Here is a 14226-nt window from a genome sequence, read left to right as displayed (position 1 = left end):
CCTAAAGAGTTCTGAGTATTTTAGTCTCAAATTTGTCCTACACTCAAAACTAGTGAGGTGCTGCTACAACATTGCATTTCTATCCTTCTTTAAGAATGGCAGGTGAAAGAAACTCAGCATTTCAGACAAGAAACCAAATGGATATGACCACATTATAATATCTTACTTTTCCAACAGCTATACTTATCCAATAGCTTCAATAATAAACACAGTCCGCTCAACGATGCATATACATTAAGACTTATGTAACAAAACCATCTACTTCCCAGAAAGAACAAAACAACAAAAGCATCAGCAAAATAAAAAACACCCAAATGATAGGCACGGTGGCGCAACCTATTCTAAATGTATCTTTTCACATTATCTATCTAAAAACAGATAAAAGTTGAATCGGTCATAATAATGGCTAAACAAATCCCCCGAAGCTGTGTTCTTAGATCACATCACTTGTATCTTGGTTATCTAAAAAGTAATAATTTGCTCTTAATTCCAAGTTCAAATGTGGGCCAGGTGGTGGTGGCACAGGCTTTTAATCCCAGCACTCAGGGGGCAGAGACAGACAGATCTCTGTGAGTTCAAGGCCAGTCTAGTTCCAGGACAGCTGGGCTGTTACAGGGAGAAACCATGTCTAATAAATAAATAAAAAATAAAAAGTCGGACGGTGGTGGCATACTCCTTTAATCCCAGCACTCGGGAGGCAGAGGCAAGAGGATCTCTGTGAGTTCGAGGCCAGCCTGGTCTACAAAAGCTAATTCCAGGACAGACTCCAAAGCTACAGAGAAACCCTGTACCAACAAAACCAAAAAAATTCAAATAAACTAAAAAATAAAAAGTCAAATGTGCCAAGTGGATGGTTCACATATTTGACCCCAGCACTTGGAAGGCAGAGGCAGATGGATCTCTATGAGTTTGATGTTAGCTTGGTCTACTCAATATCCTGGCCAACAAGTTCCAGAATATCCACAGCTGTTACAGAGAAACCCTGTCTCAAAAACAAAACAAAACACACTAACAGAAACAAAAAGCATAGAAGTTTATTATACTTGTAATCTTAGTTCTGGGACAACTGAGGTAGGAGATTGCAGTTTCAGGGTCAGCCAGGGCTACATAGGAACCCCCCCCCCCTCTTTTTCTCTCTTTTTTTTTTTTGGATTTTCGAGACAGGGTTTCTCTGTAGCTCTGGAGCCTGCCTGGCTCAGGAAAACCTTTCTAAGCAGAAGCAGTCGAACAGATCTATCACTCCACCAATCAGGAGACTTAGGAAAAAGATTTCTTTATGTTCAAAGTGAGCCTATTCTACAGTTTCGGGCCAGACAGAGCTACCTAGGTTGACTGTCTCAGTACAACAAATTTCCAGCTTATTTCTTACTATGAAAGCATATATCAAAGCATTAGTACTTCCTTAAACTGCTACTTAAGACCAAAGTAGCATTGCCTAGAGGATATAATCATTAATGTCTACTCAAAAATCCTTATTTGCAGAAAAGACCTGCGTGTTTTATAATGCCCTTGTATGTAGTGCAGGTTTCCAAGTACAAAATCATGCGTAACTATGTGAGTATAATTAGCTGCTGAAACTGACTTACCAGATGTAAACAGAACTTCATCAGAGCTGACAAAACACTTGAATAACACTGAAAAAATAAAATAGCCATAACGGGCAGAATAAAACCATTGTATATCCAATTCACTCAGCCGCAAAATAGGCTCCTATTTTAAAGCATACAAGTCATACACTACTAATTTGTTTCTATAAAAATAAAACTTCTAATTCTACTTCCCGTTAAGTAAGCAGAACGACATTCGTGCCTTTAAATTAATATAAACTAGTTCAAGGCTTCAGCATAGTACACTAGGTCACTAAAATAGTGGAGAGGAGGGGCTGGGATGCAGCTGTGGAATCACCAAGCACAAGTAGATAGTTCTTTTTATTTGTAATGCGAAGAATTGTATTAAGGGCACTGAGATTACATCCTCAGCCTTGTCTGGCATTGTACTGGGTATTAAAGAAAAAGAAAACTGGTCTTCAGCTTCTGGATATCAAACACATGAATCTTACTACAAAAACTAACTTTTAAAGGTTTCTTCACCAAAGACAAAAACGCCTAAGGCAGTAATTCTCGGCCCTTTGACTCACAATCCCTTTGGGGATTGAATGACCCTTTTGCAGGGGTCGTATATCAGATGTCCTGCACATCAGGTACCTACACTATGATTCATAACAGCAACAAAAATTACACTTGTGAAGTAGCAATGAAAATATTTTTTTTTCTTTCTTGGTTTTTCGAGACAGGGTTGCTTGCAATGAAAATAATTTTATGGTTGGGGATCACCACATGAGGACTGTATTAAAGGGCAGAAGCATTAGGAAGAAGGTTGAGAACCACTGCTCTAAGGAATAACAAACAATACCATTGGACTTGAACCCATAAATTCCAGCACTTTGAAATGCTGAAGAGAAAGAAGACTGTGAGGTCAAGGCCAGGCCAGCAGAGAGCAAGTTCCAGGTCAGTCTGGACTAACATGAGACTCTGATTCAAAATGAAGTAAGAGTCAGAATCAGCAGCAGCAGCAGCCTGATAGAACAGCTCAGATTTGTAACCCAAGCACTCACAAGTCTGAGGCAAGAGGATCACTAAAAGCTAGAAACCAGTCTGAACCACAGTTCCAGACCAGGACGGGCTACATTGTTTCAACTCTCAATACTGGATCTCAACAATACACACAAAATTAAGGTGTCAAGGTGCAATCCACTGACTTTAATGTAGTTAAGAAAATCAAAGGTTTCCCTGATGTTTCTCTCCTTCAAAAGATAAATACCAAAGTTGTAAACTACTATGTTGTTGGGGTTTCTGTCCTGCCAGGTTCCCGCAGTCGTTAAGTTCCAAAGAAATCACACATAGGTCTACATTAACTATAAACTGATTGGCCCATTAGGTCAGGCTTCTTATTAACTCTTATATTAGCCCATTATTCCCCCCCCCCCCCCCAGACAGGGTTTCTCTGCCACCACTATTCTTATCTGTGTTAGCCAAGTGGCTCGGTACATTTTTCAGCGAAGCAGTCACATCTTGCTTCTTCTGTGTCTGGGCACGCCTTTAATCCCAGCACCCAGGAGGCAGAGGCAGAGGGATCTCTCAGAGTTCGAGGCCAGTCTGGTCTACAGAGCTAGCTCCAGGACAGGCTCCAAAGCTACAGAGAAACCTTGTCGCGGGGGGGGGGGGGGGGGGGGGGGGGGGGGGGGGGGGGGGGGGGGGGGGGGGGGGGGGGGAGTTACATATGTACCCAATATTCATACACAAATACATGTAAAAACCAGTCAACTTAAAAACAAAGGGAGGTGGGATTTAGACAGGGCTAAATAGTTAAGAGTACTTCCAGAGGACCAGGGTTTAAATCCCAATATCCATATGAAGGCTCACCCCATGAGGGCTCACCTGTAACTCCAGATTCGGGGATTGAACGCTGTATTCTAACCTCTGTGGGTTCTGCAAGCCATGTGGTACACAGACACATAAGCAGACAAACCCCATATAGACAGAGAGAGATCACCAGGTGTGGTGGAACAAGCATTTAATCCCAGCACTCAGGTGACAGAATTAGACAACATCCTTACAGGGGCAACCAGCCATTTATAACTTCAGTTTTAGAGGATCCAAAACCTTCTTTTGACTTCCACAGGCCCATGCCCTCATTCAGTACACAGACATACATATAGGCAAAACATTCATTACACATAAAATAAAAATAAATATAAGGAGTACATATGCTATGATTCACATAGTATCTTTACACTTCCATGTTCTGAACAGGAACAGTATTTTTAAAACATTCCTACATAAATATATACTAAGTATATTACCAATATAAAGCTAAAACTCATCATAAAATGACATTTTCCTATGTTCATCCACTTTAGTATAAGTCTAATTTAATATAAATTTAATTTATACTAGAGATATAGACTGAACAAAATCTGCATTATGGGATGATTTCTGAGGGAATTCTCTACTTTGGATTAGTGATCTGATCTGACTATCAATTCACAGCAGTGAGAACCTAAGGCCATGCAAACAAACAAACGTAAAGCCATGCAAAAAATGGCCATTGGTTAATGAAAAAAACCAAATCTAGATTTTTTCCTTTGCAAATTTTATTTTCCAAGCACTGTTACCAAGGAGACTTACTAATTCGTTTATAGTTCTGGACTCAGATTGGGGGCGCGGGGGCACCATGCTGGAAAGTTGGCTCATACAGAAGACCTGGGTTGGGTTCCCATACCCACAGAGAGGCTCACACCCATCTGTAACTCCAGTTCCATAGATGCAACACCTCTTCTGACCTCTCTGGGCACCAGGCATGTAATTATACCTGTCACATACACACAAGATAATCTGTCAAAGACTGGCTGAAAAATCCTCAAAATGCAGCAATATAAAACCATAAATTGCCGGGCAGTGGTGGCTCACGCCTGTAATCCCAGCACTCGGGAGGCAGAGGCAGGTGGATCTCTGTGAGTTCGAGGCCAGCCTGGTCTACAAAGGGAGTTCCAGGACAGGCTCCAAAGCTACAGAGAAATCCTGCCTCGAAAAACCAAAAAAAAAAAAAAAATAAGTTAATACATCTTAAACCGGACAGTGGTGGCATACAATTTTAATCCCAGCACTTGGGAGGTAGCAGGCAGACCTCTGTGAGTTCAAGGCCAGCCTAGTCTACTAGAGCTAGTTCCAGAACAGATTCCAAAGCCAGAGAAACACCTTGTCTCAAAAAACAAAAACAAAACAAACAAGATAATATATCTTAACCATATTGCACTTGTTGATCTCTCTATGTAGTCCTGGCTTGTCCTGGAACTCACTTTGTGGACCAGGCTGGCCTCGAACCCATAAGAGACCATCCTGCCTCTGCCTCCCCAGTGATGGATTACAGGTGTGCACCACCACTGCCTGGTGTGCCGACCTTGTAAATGTCTCATCAGCAAGTGCAAAAGTTATAACCATAAAAAAAAAAAACTTCATTCACTTTCCTTTTTCAATCTTCATATGAACAAGAATATATAGTGTTGGGGGCTGGAGAGATGGCTCAGTGGTTAAGAGCATTGCCTGCTCTTCCAAAGGTCCTGAGTTCAATTCCCAGCAACCACATGGTGGCTCACCTCACAACCATCTGTAAAGAGGTCTGGCACCCTCTTCTGGCCTTCAGGCATACAGACAGAATATTGTATACATAATAAATAAATAAATAAATATTTAAAAAATAAATAAATAAATAAAAAAGAATATATAGTGTATGTGTTTAAGTATGCATGTATGTGAGTGTGCACGTATGTGAGTGTGGGTGGACACGCAAGAGGACAACCTAAGCTACTAGACTTTGCCTTCTACTTTGAGTCAGGCGCTGTTGTACACCAGACTACCTCACCTATGTCTTCCAAGGGTTCTCCAGGTGTCACTTCCTACTTGTCACAGGGCACAGGGTACAGATTCCTGCTTTTAATTGGTTCTATGAATCAGAACTCTTTGATTCTCATACGTTTTACCCCAAGCCATCTGCTAATCCTTGAAGCACCAATTTCAAATGGGGGAGAGATCTGTCACACCAGCTTTGACAGTAGGGCTAGGAACCAGTGCTTTAGGAGGGTGTTATTTAATGTGAGTCCTTTAAAACACCCAAATGAAACAAACGGTTGCATCAGTTTTACCTGTGTATAAAAGTAGTGAAAACTATATTCAAATTATCTTCTAAAAAATAAAACAGAGCCTTGCAAAGTGGTACAACCTTCAATCCCAGAAGCAGGGCACGGGATACTGACTGAGCTCCTGTCTCAAGCAGAGTGTTAATCACCTACCTACCTCATGAGGCAAGTATTTCTTAGTCTAAAGAAAGCACATATCCATATAAAAGCTCACAGCCACCTAACTTACAACTTGAACTAACCCAAGCATCACGATGTAAATTCTACCAGGCTTACAGTATATGCCTGTAATCCTATTTTGATAAACTGGGGAGGAAAGATTTTAAATTCAAGGCCTGCATAGGCTACAGATTCAAGATCAGACTTGATAACCATTCCCACCCACCCCCAAGACAGGGTTTCTCTGTAGCTTTGAATCCTGTCCTGGAACTCGCTCTGTAGACCAGGCTGGTCTTAAACTCACAGAGATCCCGTCTGCCTTGTAAGTGCTATCATTGCCCAGCCCAGATTAGATAACTTAGTAAGACTGGCTGAAAATTTAAAGTCAAGATGGCTCAGCAGACAGAGGCAGCCTTTAATCCCCACATTCTGCCCTGGTAGTTGGATCTGTGATTTTGAGGCTAGCCTGGTCTACAGAGTTCCAGGACGTCAAGGACTACACAGCAAAACTCTGGGTGGGCAGGCGGCTGGCTCAGCAGGTGAAGGCACTTGCCACCAAGACTAACACTTGAGTTAATTCCCAGTACCCACATGTTGGAAAAACCAAAAAAAAAAAAAGAGGACTGATTGCCACAAATGGTCTGACAACCCCCCCCACACACACACACAGGTAGAGGCAATTAAAAAACAGGAGTTATCTAAACATCTAAAAACAACATAAAGGTCTGGGGAGAAGTACAGTATGACAGACCTTGCCTAACTTACACAGGGCCCTGAGCCCAATGCCTAGTTCTGTACACACATGATGACAGCAAATACACAAACTTCTAAGCTACAGCACATCCCCGCAATTAAATACTGCTCAGCAACCTAAGAACACACAATGAACTTCAAAATTATGACCAATGAAGGACTACGCGTAAAAGGGACACACACTCTATGATTCCATTCGTATGTAATTCTAGAAAACAGAAAATCATCTAGGGATAGAAATCCGACCAAAGGCTGAGAGGAGGGAAGAAATACAAATTAACATAAAGAAACTTTGGACACTTGGGCAGTAGAAGAGAATCAGGAGATCAAAACTAACCTGGACTATGTGAAACCCTGTCACAAAGAAAGTTTGGGGGAAGATGAATCTGTTTCTTTTTGATTGTGGTGACAGGTGTCATGGATAATATGTTAAGAGCACAAAACTTACCACATCTATCACTTTTAAATAGGTAGTTTCCTAGCACTCAGAGGCAGCAGGATCTCAAGTAAGAGACCATTCTATGCTTCATAGCCAAGACCATGTATCAAAACACCAAAGGCTATGCCGGGCAGTAATGGTGCACACCTTTAATCCCAGCATTCCAGCCTGGTCTACATGGTCTACAGAACAGACAGGGCTGCTACACAGGGAACCCTGCCTCAAGAAAGAAAGAAAAGAGAAAGAAAAGGAAGGAAGGAAGGAAGGAAGGAAGGAAGGAAGGAAGGAAGGAAGGAAGGAAGGAAGGAAGGAAGGAAGGAAGGGCTGGAGAGATGGCTCAGAGGTTAAGAGCATTGCCTGCTCTTCCAAAGGTCCTGAGTTCAATTCCCAGCAACCACATGGTGGCTCACAACCATCTGTAATGGAGTCTGGTGCCCTCTTCTGGCCTGCAGGCGTACACACACACAGAATACTGTATACATAATAAATAAATATTTAAAAAAAAAAAAAGAAAGGAAAGAAAAGAAACTACAAAAGATTAATGGATATAAGAACAAAATACTCATGGACATCCTATATGCATACATATGCACACACTTCCTTCTACACTTGTAAAAGCCAAGGCCAAACGTGAAGCTGGTAAGGAAAACTAAAAAGCATATGACAAGGGTGGGGAGGGGGCACAACCATGAGTGACACAGTACAATAACAGAAGCTATGCATTCTGTCTACTCTTTCCCCTTTCTGGATACTTTTGGTTTCTAGATCACAAGCAGGAGCTTGTATGTGTGCTGGCCAACAATCTATCACCTGCAGCCTCAGATATTCCCCCCCCCCCCCCGCCCCAGAGAGGGGTTGAGATTGGGATAAAATCTTACTATCATTTTATATAGCCCAGACTGGCCTCAAATTTCTGAGAATCACCTGCCTTTATGTCTGGAATCCTGGGATTAATAGGTGTGTTTCAATACACTAGCTATATCCAGTATTTTTAACAGGAGAAAGCATTTACAAAAATATGAAGCAAAAACAAAGCAGGTAAGTATAATATGGACAATAAATCCTGGGGAGAACACACCACAGGGAAACACCAACAGGCTAGCATTTAAGGATGATTTCTATGCCAGTCACTGGAACATCAGCATCTCTCATTCCTGGACCCTTCTCTGGACCTCCTGAAGCAGGAAGTACAGGGGCAGGATCCAGAACCAGTTTTAACAAACCCTCCAAGTAATTAAGATCACACTCAAGTTTGAGAACTATTACTTAAAGGATAAGATTATGAGTGGCTGTTTTCTTTTCTTTTTTGTAACCTGTATTTTCTCCAATTACTTTATTATAACACTTTCAAAACCCAACTAAGTCTTTCATTAAAGTATTTTATTAAAACACAGTCTCTCTGGATCTCCAGGGGAAAAGCTACTACACTGTAAGCATTGTAAGATCTGAATTGCATGTCTAAAAACCATGTTTCTTGGAACCATCAATCTGTGAACACAGAACAGGATACCAACTGCATGTATGTATAAACACCATACAAGGTACTGGGTAGTTGCACTACCCCAACCAACAAACCTAGGTCGTCTTAATGTTTGCACAGAGAAAGGTCTCTTACAGATCACACCTACACAAGATTTTTCCCTTCTAAAAGTTGAACTTTGCCCGACAGTGGTGGCACATGCCTTTAATCCCAGCACTCAGTTCGAGGCTAGCCTGGTCTGCAGAGCAAGTTCCAGAATAGGCTCCAAAGCTAGCGAAAAAAACAAAAAACAACCACCTTTTAGGCCTGTTCCACTACACCTTCACTGCAAAAATCATACAAATTTCTGCTTTATCAAAGTGTTATTATAATGATCTATTTGCCACCAAAATCTACACAAGGAAGACAAATTCAAAAATCTGGGAATTGCCAAATCTTTAACTTTGAGCTTTAAGACTATGAAACTGTTCTAACTTTCATCTTACCAACTCACTGAGAGGCCACAGGAAAAAGAGGTCAACCACGGGCTGCCAATGGACACTGGGGCTAGTTAAAAGATTGTCCATACTTTGAACACAAATTAAACAGTAACAATGCCTAACTTGGGGATAGAATAACTGCTGATTAACAGCAAAACATCAAAGTTAAAGTCAATGATAAATGCCTTCAGATTTCATGCTTGCTTTTGTTCTAATGCCTACTTTTTAAAAAAAGGCATTGAGATATATGAGAAATACTTTTCAATTTTATAAAAAAGAAACCAGGTTTGGTTATTTGAGACAAAGTCTTTATGAAGGCCTAACTATCCTTGACCTCAAAGACACCCACCTGCCTTTGCCTCCCAATCATTGGAATTAAAGGTGTGAGACACCACCATGCCTGGCAAAAAAAAAAGAAAAAGAAAAAAAGAAAAAAAAAAAGGAAGGAAAAAAATTAATTTTGAAAATACAAAATATTCTAAAAAGCAAGATGCTAACACACAATGCTGATCTGACATGCTGTCCTTCCCGGCTTAACGGAACAATAACTAATCCCATAAACACTATGTCCACCACTCATCTTTTCACTATTTCTCCACAGACACACAGTGCCTGACACAAATAGGGGGCACAAATATTTAAGGGTTCAAACTTACTACAGAAAATTTCTGGATAATCTCTCAGGGCTGCAAACCCACCAGGCTTTCAGCTTTGGAGGTCCATTTCCACCACACCTTTATTTAAAACATCATAACCTGTCTTGTTACCAAAATCCTTCTGGAAAAGACAGTCTCTGAAAACTCAGTATTCTGTAATTTCCAGATATTACAGCAACAGCAGGGTGAGCCAAGTACCCATTATGATAAGATCCCGTTTTCTAGTTTAATTTTCTTGAATCTTAATAAGAGTACAGGGTTTTTTCCTGCTCGAAAATACACTTGGTCTTGTGAGCAGCTCACAAGGCCTCCCCAGCCCCCACCTCTTTTGTATGTAAACACACTCTTGTCACACACTCCCATCAGCTGTTTGGTAGCTCCACCCCTCCTCCTTTTCCGGGTAGTAACAGAGCAGCCAATGAGCTGCAAGGAGCTGTGCCTACGGCCTTTTGCCTGCATATGCTTTTCCAAAACAAGCAGTTCTAGCCTTCAGCAGGGGCACTGGTTCACAGATAAAAGGCTCACCAGGGCTGTGCAACAGGGCGAGACAGTCACCCCCACCAACAAGGAAACCCGGGTAACCTGAGCTGTTTGTTCCTCCACCGGGGAGAACTTCTACCAATATTCCTTTAGGGCAAATCAGGCTTAAGGTCACCAGAGTCCCAGGTCTCAGACAATCTAAATAATCAGTGGTTGCCGAGGGAAACCTCAAAGGTTGGTGATTCTGGGCTGCTCTCAGGCTGGCAATCTCCCTGACTCTGGCAAGCAAATGGCTGCACTATCCACGACCATTCCACCGGACCGAGGCTAAGGACAAGGGCTTTGATTCCACAGCGTCCAAAAGTCATGTAAATCAGTTTCTCGGCTCCTGTGGAGGTTTGCACAACCCTCAGCTGAGGCTCAGAAGAGAAACAATGAATGAGTCAGAGTTTCAGAGCATAATCGCCCAGCAGATTAAGTGCACTGGTGCAAAACACTCACTCCCTGCATAACTTGGGAGTCAGCTCTCTTACCAACCAGTCACAAAAGAAAAATCAGACTCCGGAGAGACGGTATCTAGATAGGTGGTGGAAAGCAGCGACCAATTAGTCACACGTCCTCTTCCCTCCCTACCCCCACACCGCTACTTTCCTACTATATAGGTTCCCTGCCAGGCAGTAAATCCTTGTGGTATAATTACGCCCAGAGACAGCCAAAAATGGGCTGAAACAGGAGACTTCGATGAAACCGGCTATTAGCCTCCACACCAAAGAAATCATCCAGGGACAAGAAGTGCTATACATTCCTTTAGACCTCCTTCCACTTCCTTACCACCATCTTCGTGGTTAACCCTCGCACTGACAAGCAATTGCACTCATCTCAGCAGGAGGCTGGGGAATCTGCTCTTCAATTTTTCACTAAGTATACCTTACCCCAAGACTGTAAACTCCACTTGGGCCTACTGATGGGAATTCAACTGAGAAAGGAGGGCATAAAATCCTCCACGACACACACCAACACACAAAAGGAAATTCGAAAATTTTTAACTTCCAAACGACATGAAACCAGAAAATAAACGAGGCAGAGATAACCTCTAGCTTTCAAATCAAAACTGCTACCCTCTTATCTCAGAGAGCGACGATTTTAAAGAGCCCTGCTTTCTTTTGTCAGCAAAGGGAAGGTTGGGGAAAGCACAGAAGCCAAGGCATCTTTGCCTTTCTTCATCTTCTACTAAAAATAAGCTATGAAATAAGCCACTTAGGGAGAGGGGAAAAGAGACACCCTGCTGTTCTTTGTCTGTTTCCCTCTCCCTCACCACCCCCCACACCCGCCACCCCCCACACACACCCGGACTCCTAAATGCGGTAATCATTCTAGATGCCACAACTACTACGTGAACAAAAGGCAGTGTATGGCAAAGGCATCAGGTCAAGCTGGGCCTCGATCTTTATCCTCAGTCTTTAGGAAATCTATGTATGAACATAATTCGAGGAACTGACATCGATCAAAAACAGCTGGATTCCCCCCATCCCAATTATATATTAGGGTGAAATTCACATTAGGTGTGACAGTCAACTCTCAATTCAAGTCAATAATAACTTCTGAGTCTGCCACCATGTCATTTCCTAGTTTCTAAACAAAAATAAAGCCTCAAACTGCTTTGTGTAAAATGTACACACAGCCATAGTTACAAGTTTTCCTGTGGTCTTAGGAAAAGCCAACATTCCTGGTATCATTCACAGATTTAAAAAGCAATCAGCCACAAACGGCTCATAAAGAGTTGATTTCACTTGTGCCTAGGTGTATCTGGCATATTACCCTTTATTACTGGCTGCTCTGATCCCTCCTACTACCCTTTCCCCCAACCCTCAAACTTCAGAGTTTACCCAGTATTCAGTATTCTTAATGTCTAGCCCCTGGCAAAGGAGAAAAACACGAGGTCTTATTACTGAAAAGATGGATTGGACAGAAAAAAAGATTAAAAAAAAAACACACAACTCTTGCCTAGGCAACTTCCTCTCCCATCCCCCAAATTAAAATCCTATGCAAAAACTACTTTTTAAAAAACTTCAGCAAATTCCATAACTGAGTTTCTGCCAACCACCACGGATCGCTCGAAAAGGTAAAAACAACCAAAAACAGTAACAAATTAAAGAAGGAATTCACCTGAAGAATCTAGCCAAACAACTTGAGTTATATAAACAAAATCCTGCAACAGGGGGAAACGGTGGGGGATGGGGGCTAGGCAGAAAGAGAAACAGGAGACAGGACTCTTTTTAACAGCCTTTCACCTTCCCCCGAGGGATTAGCTATTTAGAACACCAGCTTCTCGCCCCCCCCCATTGGCCCTCAAAAAATAAAAAACATTTCTTAAATACTCGATTTGTCTCAGGAACCTTCGCGAATTTCTCTAGCTAGTCATGAAATAATCAGTCTGGATTCCAACCAAAACCACTGCCTGGAAGACTTATCGGTTACAGTTCGCCCACTGCAACCTCGGGTGCACATATAAAGTTGGGGGAAGGGGATAGAAAATAAAAGATGCCACTCGGCCCAGATCAGGGCAAGCAGTCCCCAAGAACCGTACTCTCACAGAGGGAGTTTTGCTCAAGTGGCTAGGACAGGGGCTATTTTGTTCAGGAGCTCCCCTTTCTCTCCTTCCTCCCAGCTGTCAGATCCACAATATGGAGGAGGGTGGCCTGCCTGCTAAGAGGGCCTGGGGGTCCTCACTGCACGCACTACGAGTGGGATAGGCTTTGTCAGTCGAGAGAAAAACAGGGACGTTCTCCAGACCAGAAGGCTTAACAAGAGTGTCTGATTTAAAACACACGGAGCTCTTTATTACAAGAGGGGCCTGAGCAGACTACTCTCTTCCTAATATAGAAAGGAATTAGGGATAAAGAAGGTCGATTGAGTTACCCCAGTTTAAACAGCACTGTGAGTGGAAGGAACCCGGACACCTCAGGAAAAAAAGAAAAAAGAATAAGAAGAAAGGTTTCCCTCTCAGGAAATTTCTATCATGAGTCCATAAATCCAAAGCTAGCAAACAGGAAGCAAAGACCCTGAAGATGAGCTCCCGGTGACGAAGGAGGTGGCTAGTTAGCCACCCCACCCCCCAAGAAAGGGCCGTCTTAGGAATCCAAACGTCGTGGAGGAAAAGTCACGGGCTCCGGGGGGTGCAGGGAGAGCGAGGAGCAACGCACATCTCGGGGGGCTGCAGATAAAGGGGACCTGAAAAAGCCCTCGGCTTCGGGGAGGTGCTAAGGGGCCGCCGTAGGCACCGGGGAAAGGAGGGGAGGCGCGGCCAGTGGCCTGGAGTGCCCCGAAGCCCTCGCCTGGGCACCCCTACCCGCCCCACACGCAGTCCGAATTCCCCTCCATGAAGGATACAGCTTGACTACGTCCGTGTCCATCCGCCTCTTGCCGGGACTGGGGGATGACATGTTGTCGCCGCCGCCGCTGCCTCCCCGTCGCCTGCGCCGCCGCCGCCTCTCTCCCCTCCTTGGCCCGTCTGTCACGGGCCCCGGGCCCAGCTCGCAGGGTCCCGCGGCCGCGCCGGCTCCTCGGCCGAGGTGGCAACACCCGCGCGGTCCCGTGGGGTCCGCTCAGCCGCCGCCGCCCCCCGCACGGGGGAACACCGGGCACTGCCCCGCCGAGTGGGGGCGGGGATCCAGGCGCCCGCTCGGGCTGCCCTCCGGCTGAGGCTCCGCCGCGGCCCGGGCAGGCGCTGCTCCGCGCCGTGCGCCGCTCCCCCCCGCCTGCGCTCGCTCGTCCGCCTGCCCGCCCGCTCACGCTCTCGCCAGCTCCCAGCTGCTTCCTCCACAAGCCGACGACTCCAGCACGGTCGGCCTCTCTACCCGAGCCTCGCTCAAGGCGCCGTGATGTCACCTCTGTGACGTCATCTGAGGGGCGGGGATCTGGGGAAGGGGCGGGGCGTCGTCGAGGGGTAGATTTCTCCAGGGAGTTCTGGGAGATGTAGTTCCTCTTTCTCCTGCCCGCCTGCATCCCTCTGTCCCCTCCCCCCTAACCCCCCCCCCACTTCATCGCTCAACTGCCAGTGTCGTTACCATCAACATAAACGATGG

The 14226-nt window shown here is 44.2% G+C and overlaps 1 protein-coding gene across 2 annotated transcripts in view; it reads right to left on the bottom strand.

The window, feature by feature from the left end:
- Positions 1-14020, bottom strand: part of Ube2h (ubiquitin conjugating enzyme E2 H) — an 84248-nt gene extending 70228 nt beyond the window's left edge. Inside the window, exon 1 of one of the 2 annotated variants that reach the window (XM_050141471.1) lies at positions 13532-14020. In XM_050141471.1, the coding sequence (XP_049997428.1) occupies positions 13532-13584 (53 nt within the window). In that variant the 5' untranslated portion in view covers positions 13585-14020. The remainder of the gene's footprint in view (positions 1-13531) is intronic. The other variant, XM_050141470.1, reaches the window with a different exon arrangement.
- Positions 14021-14226: the final 206 nt, after the last annotated feature.

This window comes from Alexandromys fortis, unplaced genomic scaffold (assembly GCF_014885135.2).
Source record: "Alexandromys fortis isolate MF-2015 unplaced genomic scaffold, M_Fortis_MF-2015_v1.1 scaffold_44, whole genome shotgun sequence".
Classification (NCBI taxonomy): Eukaryota; Metazoa; Chordata; class Mammalia; order Rodentia; family Cricetidae; genus Alexandromys; species Alexandromys fortis.
Note: the sequence above shows the minus strand (reverse complement) of the source record. Positions and strands in the feature narration are given on the sequence as shown.